The following is a 15,719-nucleotide window of genomic DNA, read 5'->3' as shown; positions in this document are numbered from 1 at the left end:
TTAACCGATCATTGGTTTTAAGTAAACCACTTTTCCATCTACATATACATTTTTACAAGGGATTTTTGCATAAACTCTTTTGGATCCGGGTTTTACCCGGTTTAATCCTATTCGGATCTAGGATAAGAGATTTAAGGAATATTGTAATAAAAACAAACGAATCTTTTGAGTATAATTGCTATAACAATTCCATTTAATGTTTCTTTAATTACAAATAAGTTACCTATTTTAATGGTAAATAATCTTTCATAATAATGACCCTAATAAATGGCCGATTTTAATGGGAAATCGTTTTCATATTTATGCTCATAATAAATGTCCAGATTTTAACTATATATATATATATATATATTATGAAATTATAAAGAAAAAATGTATTTAAAGAAAAACGACATTAATTAGTAATAAATTCATTTTTCATATTTAATATCACAAAAAAATCTTTTTTGGTAATATTTTCTGATTTAGGCAACAGAATATGATGAATTTATGACATTAAAACTATAAAATCTATATTATTCTAAAAGCGAATCCCTAAAATAACGTTAATAGGTAACTAATTGCACCAACTAATCTAAATAAATAGCATATTACCAAATCGCAATTGTGTCATCAATCATTTCCAATAATAGTTGGTATAAAATTTAGAGAATATCTCAATTTTTTATTCGCGAATTAGCATTAAATATTTGAATTAAAGATTACACGTTTAACAAACTTGCCAAAATCTCAACATATTATCTTTAACGACACAATTAGGGTTAGTTAATATTTAAATCCCCAACGAATTATAGAAATATATTAAATACTCAAATAAATGCATAATCCTAGCATATTCCAATTAACAATATAAAAGATTTACTCCCTGATATCTTGTGGCAGTTATTATTTTTTTTTCCGAAGATTTCTATGAATTAGCGAAACCTAATTAGTTTTCCTATAAATACTAAACACCTAAACTCCATTTACCATCGCCAAACACAAAACTTGGATGATTTCTCTTTCTTTGTTCTTTCTTTGTTGTTTCTTTCTCTAGCTAAAATATTTATTGTTTTTTTTTTCTTCTTTTCAATTCTCTACAACTAGAAAATTCTAGATTTCTTCAAAATATGTATCACTAATATATATTTCGTATTGTTTTTTGCAGTTCAATTGTAACCGGCCATTCACGGCAACTAAGAGTGGGATCAGTGCATCGAAAAGTATGTATTTTTCGTTTTTGATTATGGTCAAACTGGGTTTTAGATTCATTATATGTAAATAATCTAATAACTAAATTTTACTAAAATTTTGCTAATCTCTATCTTTTTTTAATTGTGCTACAGATTTCTTAACGAGCTAAACTAAAAAAGACTATCATCTTCGTCATGAACATCGAGGTGATGCGTTAGAGCGAGCGAGTTAAGCCTCTAAAGTTTGATAGAAAAAAATTCATTTTTATTGTTAAAGGTGTCATTAATTTTTCTGTTGTTTTTAGAACATAATTTTAGAAGAATTTAGATTTCTAAGAATAAAGGTAAAAATTTATATTTTATAAAATCAAAAGTTTGTGGTTTATCATTAGATATGTTTTTTTTTAAAGTCCAATTTATTTATTTTTAAACGTTGACATGATTTTTTCCCCAATTTTTTTTTGGAAGGTGCTAAGAATAATGAATTTTGTTATTTTAAAAAAATTTTATAAACAATTTTAATAATTACGATTTTTATAAGGTTGAAGTTTTGTTATTGTTTGCATCATATATGTTTTTTTTTTTTATTTTCATGTTTAATGTTTTCTATGTATGCTTTTCTTTCTGATTTTGATTTTAACAAATATAATATCTAAGATCTTTAATAAATTTTCTTTAATTTCTTGCAGGAGAAGAAAAAAATGTAGAATCTTCCTCTTTTGATTTGTTCTCATCTTTCAAGTTTTTAAAAACACTAGGTGAATACCCACGCAGGGTTTTTTTTTCCGATTGTTTCTAATTTTTGTAAATTAACAATTTTGTAAAAGCCAATACGAAATATGTCATTTGTTAAATGCTATTAACAATATTAAACCAAAAAAGATTGTTAAATAACATTTTGAGTCGAGAGTTGCATAATGAATTAAAATATCACACACAAAAAACTGTGGATGTAATAGAACTTATCTTTAGATATTATCTAACGTTTGCACAAATGTGTTTCGAATCGATGAACACGACCAAATGCATATGCCTTAGCTTGATAAAACTTCTATTTGTTGAGACAAATTTTGTGTTAAACCTTACTACTCATATGCCTTAGTACTCTAGTGTTTCAGCTTAATACACCTTGTCACTGCTATGCCATCTCTAAAGCAATCTCTATACAACTGTTTTGAAGTAACAATCATTTTTAAGTATTTAGTTTAAAAGAATCTTGAATCATTTTTAAGGATTCATATTCTGACACGCCCTCATCGCTGTGTCCGCTTCCTTAAACGTCACCTGATCAATCAAACCAACTTTTAGATAGAAAAAGTGAAACTTAATCTAAGAAACAAAAACGAAGAAGAGAGAAGAATAACATACAAAATTTAATCGAACGTGAATAGCTAAAGAGGTTTTGCTATTTAGGTTCTACTTGGGGAAGCATAATGGAGATTGTTGGTGTCGGATCCCGCAGTTCGGATCCGGCCCGGAAAGATAGTGGATCAGTGAGACGAAATGGGCCGTCGGCCCGGTCCAGGGGACGAAAAGAGCGGCCCAATAAGTTCAAGCCCAGTTCGAGTAAAACGGCGAGATCCCGCGAGTTAAATGAAAGGCGGATTGTACGGGATATGCGAGATCGGGAAGATTCGAAACGGAAGCAATAATGGAGGCGAGATCTGCGGCTTGACGAGCGACTTCGGTTTCAAATCATGTAATTATAAATAGGAGACAAAAACCATTGTAATGAGAGGCTTTTTTTTCTTGATCAATAAACAGATACACACACTTGACTCTCTTGTTTTCTTTTGACGATTGTTGTTCGAATTAGCTAGACTAGACGATCCGATATACATCATAAAACTTGTATTGCGGATTCCGACATCCACAATTTGGCGCTATAAGGAGGGGATTTCTAGTCTTTTACTCTAGAATATCAATCGGAAAGATGTCAGACGTAGCGGATCCGGCTTCAGTCCTCGACGAGATCAAGAAGTTGCTTAAAGATCTGTCCGAGAAGACCGACCAGCAGCAGCTCGCCACCACTGCGTTGTCTGAGAAGCTTTCAGCATTTGAAGAGCAAAGCGGCAGCCAAATCGCAGTCCTCACAGCGAGTTGTTCCGAAATCAGGTCAGCCCATAATGCTTATGCGGATCGGGTTGATACATTTCTTGCAGGAACTTTGCGGACCAGCGGACCTCGCGGCCATTTGGACTTTCATGGTCCAAACGTTTCGGAGGTTCAAGATCCTAGACTCTTTTCCCCGAACAACGCACTCCCATCTTCTTTGCCTCTTGGCTCTCAGAGTGAACCTGGAGATGGATCCCGTCAGGCTCAAGCACCTCCAAATTCGGCCGGCGGTCCTTTTGTTCCATCCAGAACACCTCTCCCCATTCATCTTGGCAGCACCCCGCGCCATCCTCAAACCGAGTCCCATCCGCCTCACCTTCCATTCAGCCCGGAAATCCAGAGCTTACAAAATCAGATTCGGGAAATGAGTTCGAGGGTTCACCAAGCCACCAGTTCGGCTCCCGAAGTCGATAGAGTGATCGAGGAGACGAGAAGGACTCCTTTTACTCCACGAATTGTAGCCCTGCGAATTCGAGACCAAAGGAAGGTAAAACTTCCGGGGTACGATGGTAAGGGAGATCCCAAAGAATTTTTAGCGTCTTTTCAGGTGACCGCAGGTCGGGTACATTTGGAGCCCAACGAAGTAGACGCAGGCTTATGCAAGCTCTTCGCCGAGAACCTATCCGGGCCGGCTTTGACCTGGTTTACTCAACTAGAAGAAGGATCGATCGATAGCTTCAAGCAACTATCCACTGCTTTCATCATGCAGTACGGATACTTCATCAAGAGCGATGTAACTGATGCCCAGCTGTGGAACCTCTCACAGGGAGCCGGAGAGCCGCTCCGGACTTACATCACCTCCTTTAAAGAGATTATGGTCCAGATCCCAAACCTGTCTGATTCCGCAGCAATTGCTGCACTTAAGAATGGTTTATGGCACGAATCCCGTTTCCGGGAAGAGTTGGTTGTTAACCGACCAGCCACTATTCAAGACGCCCTCCATCGGGCAACGAACTGGATAAACGCGGAAGAAGAGCGGGCCGCTCTAGCAAAAAAGTTCAAGGCAGCTCCAAAACCTGCTCAACTTCTTCCTCAGAAGAAGCCTGTTCAACCTGAAGTTCGAAAGCCTGGAGCTAGCACATTCTCAGTAGGTCGGGAGGAGCCAAAGGTTTCTCCGAAGAATTCGCCTGCGAAGCAGTCTTTCTCGCCAAAAAGCAAAAACGGCGCTTTCCCGAGTAACAAGTGGATTCGTGACCCAAACGCCTACTGCGAGATCCACAAAGTCAATGGGCATGCTACGAAAGATTGCAAGGCTCTAGGAAGGTTACTGGCTGCCAAGTTCGCATCTGGGGAAATAGCCGAAATCGACGTTTCGGAGCTCGAACCAACTCATCCGTCGGAACGTACAGTACCAACAGAGGAACCGTCTCCTCCCAGCAAGAAAACCAAAAGGATCCAGTCCCCTAATGTTTTTAAAGGACCGAAGAAGCAAATCCAGGTGATTATGGGGGGATCTAAGCTCTTTCGGGATTCCATAAGTGCAATCAAGCAACACGAACGGAGGGCAACCCCCCCGATTATCAAGAAGGCCAGGCTTACTGAGGAACAGTTACCCGAAGTAACATTCTCCGAAAGCGAAACCAGTCAACTTGACAAACCACACGATGACGCTCTGGTCATAACACTCGATATTGCGCATTGCGAAGTATCTCGGGTTCTCATTGATACTGGGAGTTCGGTGGATTTAATCTTCCTCGATACTTTGACAAGAATGGGGATATCGAAGCGAGATATAAGGGGGCCACCATCGCCTTTGGTTTCCTTTACTAGCGAAACTTCAATGTCATTAGGAACGATTGTGCTCCCGGTATGCGCAGAAGGCATAGTCAAAATGACTGAGTTTACGGTGTTCGATCGTCCGGCTGCTTATAATGTTATCTTGGGAACATCCTGGATTTATGAGATGAAAGCAGTACCTTCAACGTATCATCAATGCTTGAAATTCCCTACGAAGTCCGGAGCGAAGCAAATCCTGGGAAGTCAGCGAGCTGCGAGGATGTGTTACATGTCCAGTCATAAGCTTAAAATTCAATAGCAACCACAGCTCGAGGTGCCTGCAAATCCCGTCAAAAAAATAAGCAGTGACCTCGTGGAGCCAGTGGTAGTTAATGAGGAGTATCTAGATCAAACTGTGAAAATAGGAGCGGGATTAAGCGAAACACTCCGAGCCGAACTGATAACTTTCCTAAAAAGGAATCAAAGAACCTTCGCCTGGAAAATTGAGGAGATGACTGGGATCGATACAAAGGTCATTTCGCATGAGCTCAACATTGACCCGACTTTCAAGCCAGTAAAACAAAAGCGCAGGAAACTCGGTCCAGACCGAGCCGAGGCGGTAAATGCCGAAGTTCAGCGCCTGCTCGATGCCGGTTTGATTCGCGAGGTCAAATGTCCGGACTGGTTGGCGAACCCTGTTGTAGTCAAGAAGAAAAATGGGAAATGGCGGGTTTGCGTAGATTTTACCGATCTCAATAAAGCCTATCCTAAAGATAGTTTCCCACTTCCGCACATCGACCGACTTGTGGAGTCAACTACGGGCCACGAAATGATGTCCTTTATGGATGCTTTTTCCGGGTATAATCAGATTTTGATGAATCCGGAAGATCAGGAAAAGACAGCTTTCATCACGGACCGTGGAACTTACTGTTATATAGTCATGCCGTTCGGGTTGAAAAATGCCGGAGCCACTTATCAACGGTTGGTGAATATGATGTTCAAAGATCTCCTCGGTAAAACGATGGAAGTGTATATTGACGATATGCTGGTAAAGTCAATATCAAGCACTTCGCATATTGAGCATCTAGAGCAGTGCTTCGCAATTTTGAATAAGTTCGGAATGAAGCTGAACCCGACCAAGTGCACTTTTGCAGTTCCTTCGGGAGAGTTTTTGGGTTACATTGTCACAGAGCGGGGACTCGAAGCTAATCCGCGACAGTTGAACGCTTTTCTGGCAATGACTTCGCCTCGCAACATCCGGGAAGTTCAGCGACTCACAGGGCGGATAGCAGCCTTGAACCGGTTCATCTCGAGGTCAACCGATAGGTGTCTTCCATTCTATGATCTGCTCCGAAAAGCAAACAAGAATTTCATCTGGGATGAGAATTGCGAAAAGGCTTTCAAAAATCTAAAAGATTATTTGTCCAAACCTCCTGTGTTAGCAAAACCCGAGTTCGGAGAAGAGCTTTTCTTGTACGTATCGGTTTCCGACAGCGCAGTAAGTGGAGTGTTAGTGCGATTGGATCGGAACGAGGAAAGACCGATTTTCTATGTAAGCAAGTCTTTTTCGGGAGCGGAGTCAAGATATCCGATGATAGAAAAGCTAGCTCTGGCAGTAATTACTTCGGCTCGGAAACTAAGACCGTATTTTCAATCTCATACGGTTATTATCCTAACCACGCAACCTTTAAGGGCAATTTTGCATAGTCCGAGTCAGTCAGGAAGATTGGTTAAATGGGCAATTGAGCTAAGCGAGTATGATGTCCAGTTCCGAATAAGGACAAGCTTGAAATCTCAAGTCCTCGCAGATTTTCTGATCGAACTACCTCTGGACTCCGTGGAAGTCAAAGAAAATGAAGGACCTTGGATACTTCATGTGGACGGCGCGTCCTCAAAACAGGGTTCCGGGATCGGTATCCGATTACAATCCCCGTATGGTGAGGTAATTGAACAGTCATTTCGTCTCGCATTTAATGCGTCGAATAACGAGGCGGAGTACGAGTCTCTCCTTGCAGGACTTCGTCTAGCGGTTGGGATAGGTGTCACAAAATTACGGGCATTTTGCGACTCGCAGCTCGTTGCTAATCAATTTTCCGGTGATTATGAAGCAAAAGATGGTAGAATGGAAGCTTACCTCGCTAAGGTTCAGGAATTGAGTAAAAAGTTTCTAAGTTTCGAACTCGCTAGAATTCCGCGAAGTGAGAACTCAGCGGCAGATGCGTTGGCGGCGTTGGCGTCGAGTTCCGAAGTAACAGTGAGCCGAATGATCCCTGTCGAAGTAATTGAACATCCCAGTATAGCCACCGGAGAGCTGAACTTTGTGACTACACGGTCTATGCAAAGAAGGATGAGTGTGGAACAAGAACCACAAAGGGTCGAGGAGACTGAGCAGAACTCCGAAGTAGAATCACTAATCGGAACACCGCTAAATCCGGAACCAGTACCACCAGCGCTACCGCTTCCGAATTGGGGGGTAGACTGGCGGATACCCATCAGAGAATACATCCTTAATGGTACTCTCCCCACGGATAAGTGGGAGGCACGGAGACTGAAAGCTAAAAGTGCTCGTTTCTGCATTTCGAGCGACATCCTCTACAGAAGAAGCATCTCGGGTCCTGACATGATCTGTATTTTCGGACAGCAGGTCCGTACTGTGGTGAAAGAGATTCATGACGGAGTATGCGGAAATCACTCCGGAGGTCGCTCTTTGGCCTATAAAGTAAGAAAGTACGGATATTTCTGGCCCACATTAATCGCGGATTGCGAGGAGTATGCGCGGAAATGCGAGCAGTGCCAGAAGCACGCACCTTCAATTCACCAACCCACCGAGCCATTATCATCAGTCTCTTCGCCTTATCCGTTTATGAAATGGTCTATGGATATTATTGGGCCTCTTCATGTTTCTACGCGCGGGGTGAAATTTGTCCTGGTTCTTACCGATTATTTCTCGAAGTGGGTAGAAGCGGCAGCCTACGTAAACATAACTCAGGTTCAAGTTCGCAAATTCATTTGGCAGGACATCATTTGTAGGCACGGTTTGCCATACGAGATCGTTACTGATAACGGACCTCAATTCATTTCGCGGCAATTCGAATCTTTTTGCGAAGAATGGCAAATCAGACTCAGTCGATCAACGCCTCGTTACCCGCAGGGTAATGGTCAAGCTGAAGCAATGAACAAAACTGTTTTGTCCACTTTGAAGAAAAAACTTAAGTCGCACAAAGGAGCGTGGTTTAATGAACTACAAAGTGTTCTCTGGGCAATTCGCACTACTCCTAGGCGTGCAACAGGTGAAACACCATTTTCATTAGTTTATGGAATGGAGGCTGTAATCCCTGCTGAAATATTTGTGCCAAGTCCGAGACGGATGAATAACCCGCAGAACGAGGCAGCAAATAGCGAAATGATGGTTGACGTTATTGATACCATTGAGGAGCGGCGTGATCGAGCTTTGATTCGAATGCAAAATTACAAGAATGCCGCAGCTCGATACTATAATTCGACTGTCCGAAGTCGACACTTCGACGTTGGAACCTTGGTATTGCGCAAAGTTCAGCAAAATACTACCGAAGATGGAGCTGGAAAGCTAGGTATTAACTGGGAAGGTCCTTATCGAATTACTCAGGTAGTTCGCAACGGAGTTTATCGCCTTGAAAACATGGAAGGAAAAGCAGTCCGAAGAGCTTGGAATTCCATTCATCTGAAGAGATACTTTATTTCAGTATTTTATTATTTTCATTATTGTAAATCGAACTACGATAGACTTGATCCCCACCTTTGGGTACGTAGGCAGCTCGAACTTCGAGTGCAGTCTCTAAATCAAATAAAATGTTTATATTCTTCTAAACATCTTTCAAAGAAGCCGAGAATAATCTCGCAATCTGTGAAACCGAGAAGAACCTCGTAACTACTTTTTCTCGAAACCGAGCTCAGACCTCTGGTCATTCTTGAAAGATAAGCCTAAGTTTTACTTAGCAAAAAAGGGTCTGGTTCAACACAGACTAGGGATTTCTGCGGACTCCGAGTCCCGATTCTCATTTTTAATATTAAGAACACCCACTTAACTCTCGTTCTTAGTATTTTTCCCTTATCCTTTGAAGAAAGAATTCTGAGTTCATGTAACTTGCGTATCTCGTTGAAATCTTAAGTATTTCTTAATTTTTCGTACGAGGTATTCAAATTTCTCGAATACTCCGGATTTAAAGTTCAAAAGGACTTATATAAAAATAGAGGGGAAATATTCAAGTCTTCAAAAAAAACGATAAATAGGTTTTGGGTTTAAAAAATAAAAACAACAAAGGGGGGCACTAGCCATCACAACCCCGGAACCAGATCATTGACCCTTGACGTCGGGATCTTGCTGCATCTCCTCGGGCAGAACGGCGGCTTCGAAGTCCTGGCCAGTCATGAAACCTTTATTAGTTCCGAACTCATCAATGGCGACATCATCTTCGGGAAGAGATGTCTCTTGCACGGGCTCTGGGGGAGTCGCAACAAAGAGATGAGCGAACTCATTTGGTTGAGGTCTGAGAGCGCTTACCTCGCGAGCTTTCTTCTCAGCCTCTTCCTCGTCTTTCTTTACCGACTCTAGTTCGGCTTTTAAGTCCGGAATCTCTCCCTTCAGAATCTCCTCAAGAAGCTCTCGGTTCGCCCGAGTTTCGGCAAGACGCGTCCCAATAATCTCATTATCACTGATGGCCTGGTAGTAGGTCTCATGCTTCGAGGCGAGTCCGCTATAGAGTTCACGAAGCCTCAACCTTTCATCTTTTTTTGCTGCTGCGAGCTCCTCGTCCCGTTTCTCAGCAGCGATCTTGCACCATTCCTCGCTTCGCTTAACTTCAGCTTCCAGCGAGGTAATCTTTTCACATGCCTCGAGATACAGGTTCTTCCCGATCTTCAGCTTCTCGGAAAGATCAGTCTTGGCAATGTCAAGAAGGTTGCAGCGACCTTCGGCCTCCAGCATTCGCTCCCGGATCTCGTTTGCCTTTGCCACCGCCCTGGCATTTTCTTCCTCCATCTCCTTGAGTTGACGAACTTCTTCTTCGAGTTCGGCGACCCGGGCCCTGAGACCATCCAGCTCGTTAACAGGAAAGAGCTGGGACTCGTGGCAGGAGAAGGTGGTGTTGTACTCGAGCATTAACTGTCAAAACGAAGATTCATGAGGACGGGAAGAAAAGTTCTTATTTCTATGAAAGGAGGAGAAGAGTTCAAAGAATTACCTCTCCGAGTTTATCAGCGAAGCGAAAGTAGTTCGCTCTGTTGACCTCCTTCAAGTCACTAAAGGGAGGAATCCTCATCCCAACAGGAGTAAAGTTCCTCATGAAATCAGCTGGTGACTTCGGAGGAGCTGTTAAAATAAAATAAAACATCAAAATGAACTCGTAGCGAGATAGAAATACGAAGTCACTCTACTTACCAGTGGGGATCGGAATCTCCTGACGGACGGATTCCCGGTTCTCAGAGTCCCGCGAAGGCAGGACAAGAAGCTGAGTTGGCAAGTCGGACTCCGGGGCCCGTTGTGGATCTTCTTTTTCTTCTGGTTTTGATCCCAGACTGGTCCCAGCATCCTCGGAAGGATTTTTCTCGTCGTTCAGACGAGAACGACTCTTGCGTTGGAGGGAAGGAACTTCAGTTTCCTCGTTCCTGCGTTTCCTTGAGGAGGTTGCACTATGACCTCCTTCGGAAGTTTCTTTTTCCCGAGAAGATCGGGAGGAGCGAGAATCCGAGATCCGGATTAGGTCTTTTCCCGAAGACACCTTCTTCAGATCACGGAGATCAGATGTCTTCGATTCGGAAATCGGATCTACGGTACCCGAGTTCTTCCCTTTACCAGATGAAGATCTGGATTTCCCTTCATCCAAGGCCTTCACCATCCTGGCCTTATCTTCTTTCTCTCTCGCTTCTCTCTCTTTTTCCCTTTCCTTTTGGAGCCTCTTCTCTTCGCGGTAGGAAAGCGGAGACATGTTAGTGGCGACAGTAGGGGAGGAGGGAGGAGTGGAGGAAATGAGGTCGGATCGCGAGACAATTCGAGCACACGAACTCCGGATGCGTTCGCAAGTGAACAATTCCCACGACAGGTCGCTGCTATTGCAAATCTTTACGAATTGTCCCGCAAAAGTATGAGAAAGCGTTTTCTTCGGAGGTTTAGCTGCAAAAGCAAAAACATTGACGGATTAGAAAGAAAAAAGAGACGAGTGAAAAGCAGTGAAAAACCTAAAGAGCTATCTACCGGGACGACGAGTCCATTCACGAACGAAATAAGCCGTGTTTGGACCATAAGAAAATTCGTCTACAGCGAAGAAGAAGTAGGACATTCTCCATTGCTCGTCCTTTTCGGGAAAATCCCCGAAGACTCTGAATTTACTCCGAGGACTGAGGAAAAACGTCCCCGGAGTTCGCCCCTTCTTTACTGTATAAAGATGGAGTATGTCGGATAGCGTGATACGGTATCCATTTTCCTCTGCGAGGGTCTGGAGGCACAGGACGGTCCTAACTACATTTGGACATAGTTGAGGAAGTGCGATTCCGAACTCGTGCATCAATTCGACTAAAAGGCCGGGAAGCGGAAAAGATAGCCCGCATTCCGAAAAGAAAATTTCAAAAGCGCAAGTGTGACCGGTAGGTGGAGACTCCGGAGAATCTGTCGGACCTGGAGTAATCAAGGACACTCGACGAGGGATCTGGCAGGCACCTTTCAGCAGAGCCAGCTTTTTATTGTCGAGATTCGAAGAAAAATACTTCCCGAACTCGCCTTCCATGATATGAGTCTCATTCTGGATCTTCCTGCTTCGCTTCGGAGCCATAACGTAATTAGGGAAGATGTAGAGACGAAACAAGATCTGGCGCCAGGGATTTGGGAAGATATTTCAAGAACAGCTCAAGAACACGCTTGAGCAAACTTCGAAGATCTTCGTGAAAACCCATAAACCGGAAAGACTAAGCGGTTGACGTTCTTCGGAAAACGGTTGCGATTCAACGGAATATCAAGAACACGGCGGAGGAGTTGAAGAACAACGAACAATTTCGGAGCAGAGGGCTGAAAATCTAAGAAATCTTTTAGATCTCTGGCCTAAATCTAGCACGGAACTAATCTAGAGCGGTGAACTAACACGAATCCGGAACTAAGTAGCAAGAACTAAAGCGTAATCGCGAGTGTTAAGAGAAAAAAGAGGAGAAGGTTCAGTACCTTAAATAAGCAGACGACGAAGGTGAGCGAGCTTGAAGCGGTTGTGCAAAACCCGAAGAGTCCAATCAAGTATTAATAGGAATCTCTGGCGGGAATATGGAAGCCCTAGGAACTCGAAACGCCGCCCTCATCCCGAGAAGAATCCCTCGATCCGCGGGAAAATTTATATCCTAAAGATCTCGAAACGTCACTTCGGTCGAGGAACCAAATCCCGGGGAAAGCGGAATTAATGACGAAATCTCCGAGCCCGAGAAGAGTTTGTTATTTAAAGTATCCCGAAGTTAATACTTCGGAACACTTGGGGGGCAAACTGTTGGTGTCGGATCCCGCAGTTCGGATCCGGCCCGGAAAGATAGTGGATCAGTGAGACGAAATGGGCCGTCGGCCCGGTCCAGGGGACGAAAAGAGCGGCCCAATAAGTTCAAGCCCAGTTCGAGTAAAACGGCGAGATCCCGCGAGTTAAATGAAAGGCGGATTGTACGGGATGTGCGAGATCGGGAAGATTCGAAACGGAAGCAATAATGGAGGCGAGATCTGCGGCTTGACGAGCGACTTCGGTTTCAAATCATGTAATTATAAATAGGAGACAAAAACCATTGTAATGAGAGGCTTTTTTTTCTTGATCAATAAACAGATACACACACTTGACTCTCTTGTTTTCTTTTGACGATTGTTGTTCGAATTAGCTAGACTAGACGATCCGATATACATCATAAAACTTGTATTGCGGATTCCGACATCCACAGAGATTAAAAAAATATATGAGGAGAAGAAGTGACAAACGGTGTAACGACAAAGCTCTACATATGGAACGTTCGTTCCCCTGCGGCGATTGATTTGCCTTTTATGTTTTTTTTCCTTGACACAGCTCCACTTGAAATTTCCAGCTTCAGTGAGTGAGTGGTGCCCTTAGGGTCTCCTCCTTCACAAATTAAGGACATTTAGCTTCTTCAAAGTTGAACCTAGTGGCGACAAAAACAACAATACCCAAGTAAACTATCAAACTTTCAAATCAACTCACAAAAACTTTTGAACCATTCCTCTCAGAAACCAAAAACGAATCAAAACCCACATAAAAAGCAAGCAAATATCCCATCACTAATCCGAACAAAAAGAAGTCGCATCAAAAATCAGAGGGAACATAAAATACCGATGCAAACCTTGGAACTTGAATTTCGAAACTGGGAGAACGAAGATTAAGGTTTAGAGAGACTGAAGAAATCCAAAGAGGCAGATTTCAATTCACAATCTCAATTACTCGGAGCCAATTTCGTTTCCGTCTGAATCGATGTCTTGCTGCATTTGTAGCAATCAAAGATGCGTAATTGATGAGATTAAGCAATGGAGTTTCCAACAATTGCAACACCTAAGTAAGCACAAGAGAAATCATAAACTGATCATTTCAATTATGATAGTTAGAGACAGTCAGAAAGATATAATAAACTCACAACATGACCTTCAATTCTGAGTAAAGGAACTTCAAGGGAAAAAAACTGATCCTTCTGAAATGGCATACACTTCAATGTCAGAATAATCAAGTCTTCGAAGATAATCACAGAAAGCTTCCTGATTTTGAAAATTCCAAAAGAGTAAAAACAATGCAAAAATAGAATCTTTGGGCAGGAGAGATTTTGTTATACCTCACATCGAGGCAACGAATCGCGAACGAAATCGATCTCTTCATCAGTCAAACTGCAGGTTGAGAGTAATGGAGGCGGAAAAGAAACGGCAGAAGGTGAATCGAAGGTTACGTGGTAATGCTAAGCATTGTGATTTATTTGAGAAAAAAAAAACAAAAAAAAAAACTTTATGACACGTGGCAGTCAAATAAATGCTGACGTGTCAAATAGATGGAGAGAGATAACCTTCTTTTATATATAGGATTGGAGTAACTGAAGTCAAGAATGAATAGAAAAAAAGACAGATAATAAATAAAAGAACATTGTATTGTTTTATTATACTATATGTATTTTTACTTCTAAGAATTTAACCTCAACATATGATACGTGTTATGTTGACTAAAAATGATGTGTCATGTTAAATATATAGATTTATGAAGTTACATACAAGTTATTCGAATATTGACTAAATCAAAATTAATCCTATGATTAATATTTATTAACGATGTTACCAATTTTGCGATAATAAAACTAAATTTGTGTAAATACCGATTTAGTATTTTCATATATGCACAGTATTAAATTAAATATAACCATACTATTTTTTTTTGTCATCCGAAATTAATTAAAGCTCAAAAGAGCCATTCTTGAGGAATGTTATTTACATAGGTGATATGAAGCGGTTCTGTACGAACTTTTCGTGCCAGATTATCCGCTTTAACATTAGCCCTACGAGAAATTAAAGATAAAGAAAAAGATGAAAACTCCTCCTTGTCGCTCTGAAATTCCTCCAAGTACACTGAAAACGCCGGCCATTCGGTTGGAGAAGACACCATCTTCACCAGGTCTGAACAGTCTGTAAAGAATGCTACCTCTTGATTATCTGCACCAATCATACACTTCATCGCCCATAGAAGGGCCTCGACTTCGGCATGTAGTGGAGATAGACTTCTACGGAGGTTCGCAGCTCCCATGGTTGGCGGCTCTCCATTTGACGATGTACAGAACCACCCTGTACCGGAGAACTTGTCACTTTCTTTCCATGATCCATCCACAAAATAACGGTATCCGGAATAATTCGAGTCAAGTGAAACATCCCTCACTCGAATTCGATTTACCAAATCCACATAACCATGATTTTCATTATGGAGCTCAATTTGAGCTGATTGCCACAATTGTGCCTCTTTTTCCGCTAATCGTAATACCTCTATTGGGTCTTTATCTATGTTTTCAAAGATTTTTTCGTTCCTTGCTTTCCAAATATACCAGATAATCCACGGGAAGGCTGACGAATCAAATTCTGAAGGTATTCTCCAAAATAAGTGATCCAAATTCGCAAAATTAGATTCTGTGGGAAAAATCCCAATAGCCGTAGGAATCTGTGAAAGCGCCCAAATCTGTCGTGCCGGATGACACTGAAAGAGGGTATGATTGATCGTTTCCTCAGGTGCGCCACATCTTGCACAGCCCGTGTCACAATCAATTCCTCTTCTCCGCAAATTTTCCGTAATCGGTACACAACCTGTTAAGATTTGCCACAAGAAGTGGCGTATCTTAGGTGGACAGTGCACTTGCCAAGAATGTGCTTTTAACGAGTTGATATCAGGGCCAAAAAAGGTTAAATTGGTCTCCAGCTTTTCTAACTGAGTGGTATGATATCCCGATTTGACTGTATATTTTCCGGATTTTGTAAAATGCCAACCCAAAGAGTCTTCCTTTGTTGGCGCACCCACGTGTATGGCGCTTATTAGCGCGACATCTTCTGGATCAAAGATCGCTCTTAAGAGATCAATATTCCAAAAGTTCGTCCGACGATCTATAAGATCGTTAACTTTTAAAGATGGTTCAGCTACTGAACCATTACTTTTTGCTGGTCTCGGGAATTGAGCTGAAATCCAGGGATCCTCCCAA

At 41.9% G+C, this 15,719-nt stretch overlaps 2 protein-coding genes and 1 long non-coding RNA gene across 3 annotated transcripts; 1 reads left to right on the top strand and 2 right to left on the bottom strand.

The window, feature by feature from the left end:
- The first annotated feature begins 888 nt into the window (after positions 1–888).
- On the top strand, positions 889–1,920 carry LOC110228665. Its single transcript, XR_002332134.1, has 3 exons — positions 889–1,202; positions 1,326–1,400; positions 1,862–1,920. It is a non-coding gene; the product is annotated as an uncharacterized LOC110228665 (long non-coding RNA).
- A 7,416-nt stretch (positions 1,921–9,336) lies between these two features.
- LOC110228252 (stress response protein NST1-like) lies at positions 9,337–10,663 on the bottom strand. The gene is made up of 2 exons (XM_021025007.1): positions 10,223–10,663; positions 9,337–10,143 (listed from the first exon to the last, which is right to left on the bottom strand). Exons 1-2 carry the CDS (start codon positions 10,370–10,372, stop codon positions 9,337–9,339), a joined length of 957 nt encoding a protein of 318 aa, XP_020880666.1. The 5' UTR covers positions 10,373–10,663.
- Positions 10,412–11,806, bottom strand: LOC110228251 (uncharacterized protein At3g60930, chloroplastic-like). Its single transcript, XM_021025006.1, has 2 exons — positions 11,233–11,806; positions 10,412–11,151 (listed from the first exon to the last, which is right to left on the bottom strand). Exons 1-2 carry the CDS (start codon positions 11,804–11,806, stop codon positions 10,412–10,414), a joined length of 1,314 nt encoding a protein of 437 aa, XP_020880665.1.
- Positions 11,807–15,719: the final 3,913 nt, after the last annotated feature.

The sequence above is a fragment of the Arabidopsis lyrata genome (assembly GCF_000004255.2).
Source record: "Arabidopsis lyrata subsp. lyrata unplaced genomic scaffold ARALYscaffold_5, whole genome shotgun sequence".
Taxonomy (NCBI): domain Eukaryota; kingdom Viridiplantae; phylum Streptophyta; class Magnoliopsida; order Brassicales; family Brassicaceae; genus Arabidopsis; species Arabidopsis lyrata.
The sequence above is the reverse complement of the archived record's forward strand: the minus strand, read 5'-3'. Positions and strand labels throughout refer to the sequence as shown.

Bases quoted from the DNA above. Each gene is read 5' to 3' on its own strand.
- LOC110228252 (XM_021025007.1), bottom strand. From the start codon at position 10,372: ATGTTTTATTTTATTTTAACAGCTCCTCCGAAGTCACCAGCTGATTTC. The intron at 10,144-10,222 runs GTAATTCTTTGA...TCGTTTTGACAG, and splicing joins TCGCTGATAAACTCGGAGAG to TTAATGCTCGAGTACAACAC.
- LOC110228251 (XM_021025006.1), bottom strand. From the start codon at position 11,806: ATGGCTCCGAAGCGAAGCAGGAAGATCCAGAATGAGACTCATATCATG. The intron at 11,152-11,232 runs GTAGATAGCTCT...TTGCTTTTGCAG, and splicing joins TGAATGGACTCGTCGTCCCG to CTAAACCTCCGAAGAAAACG.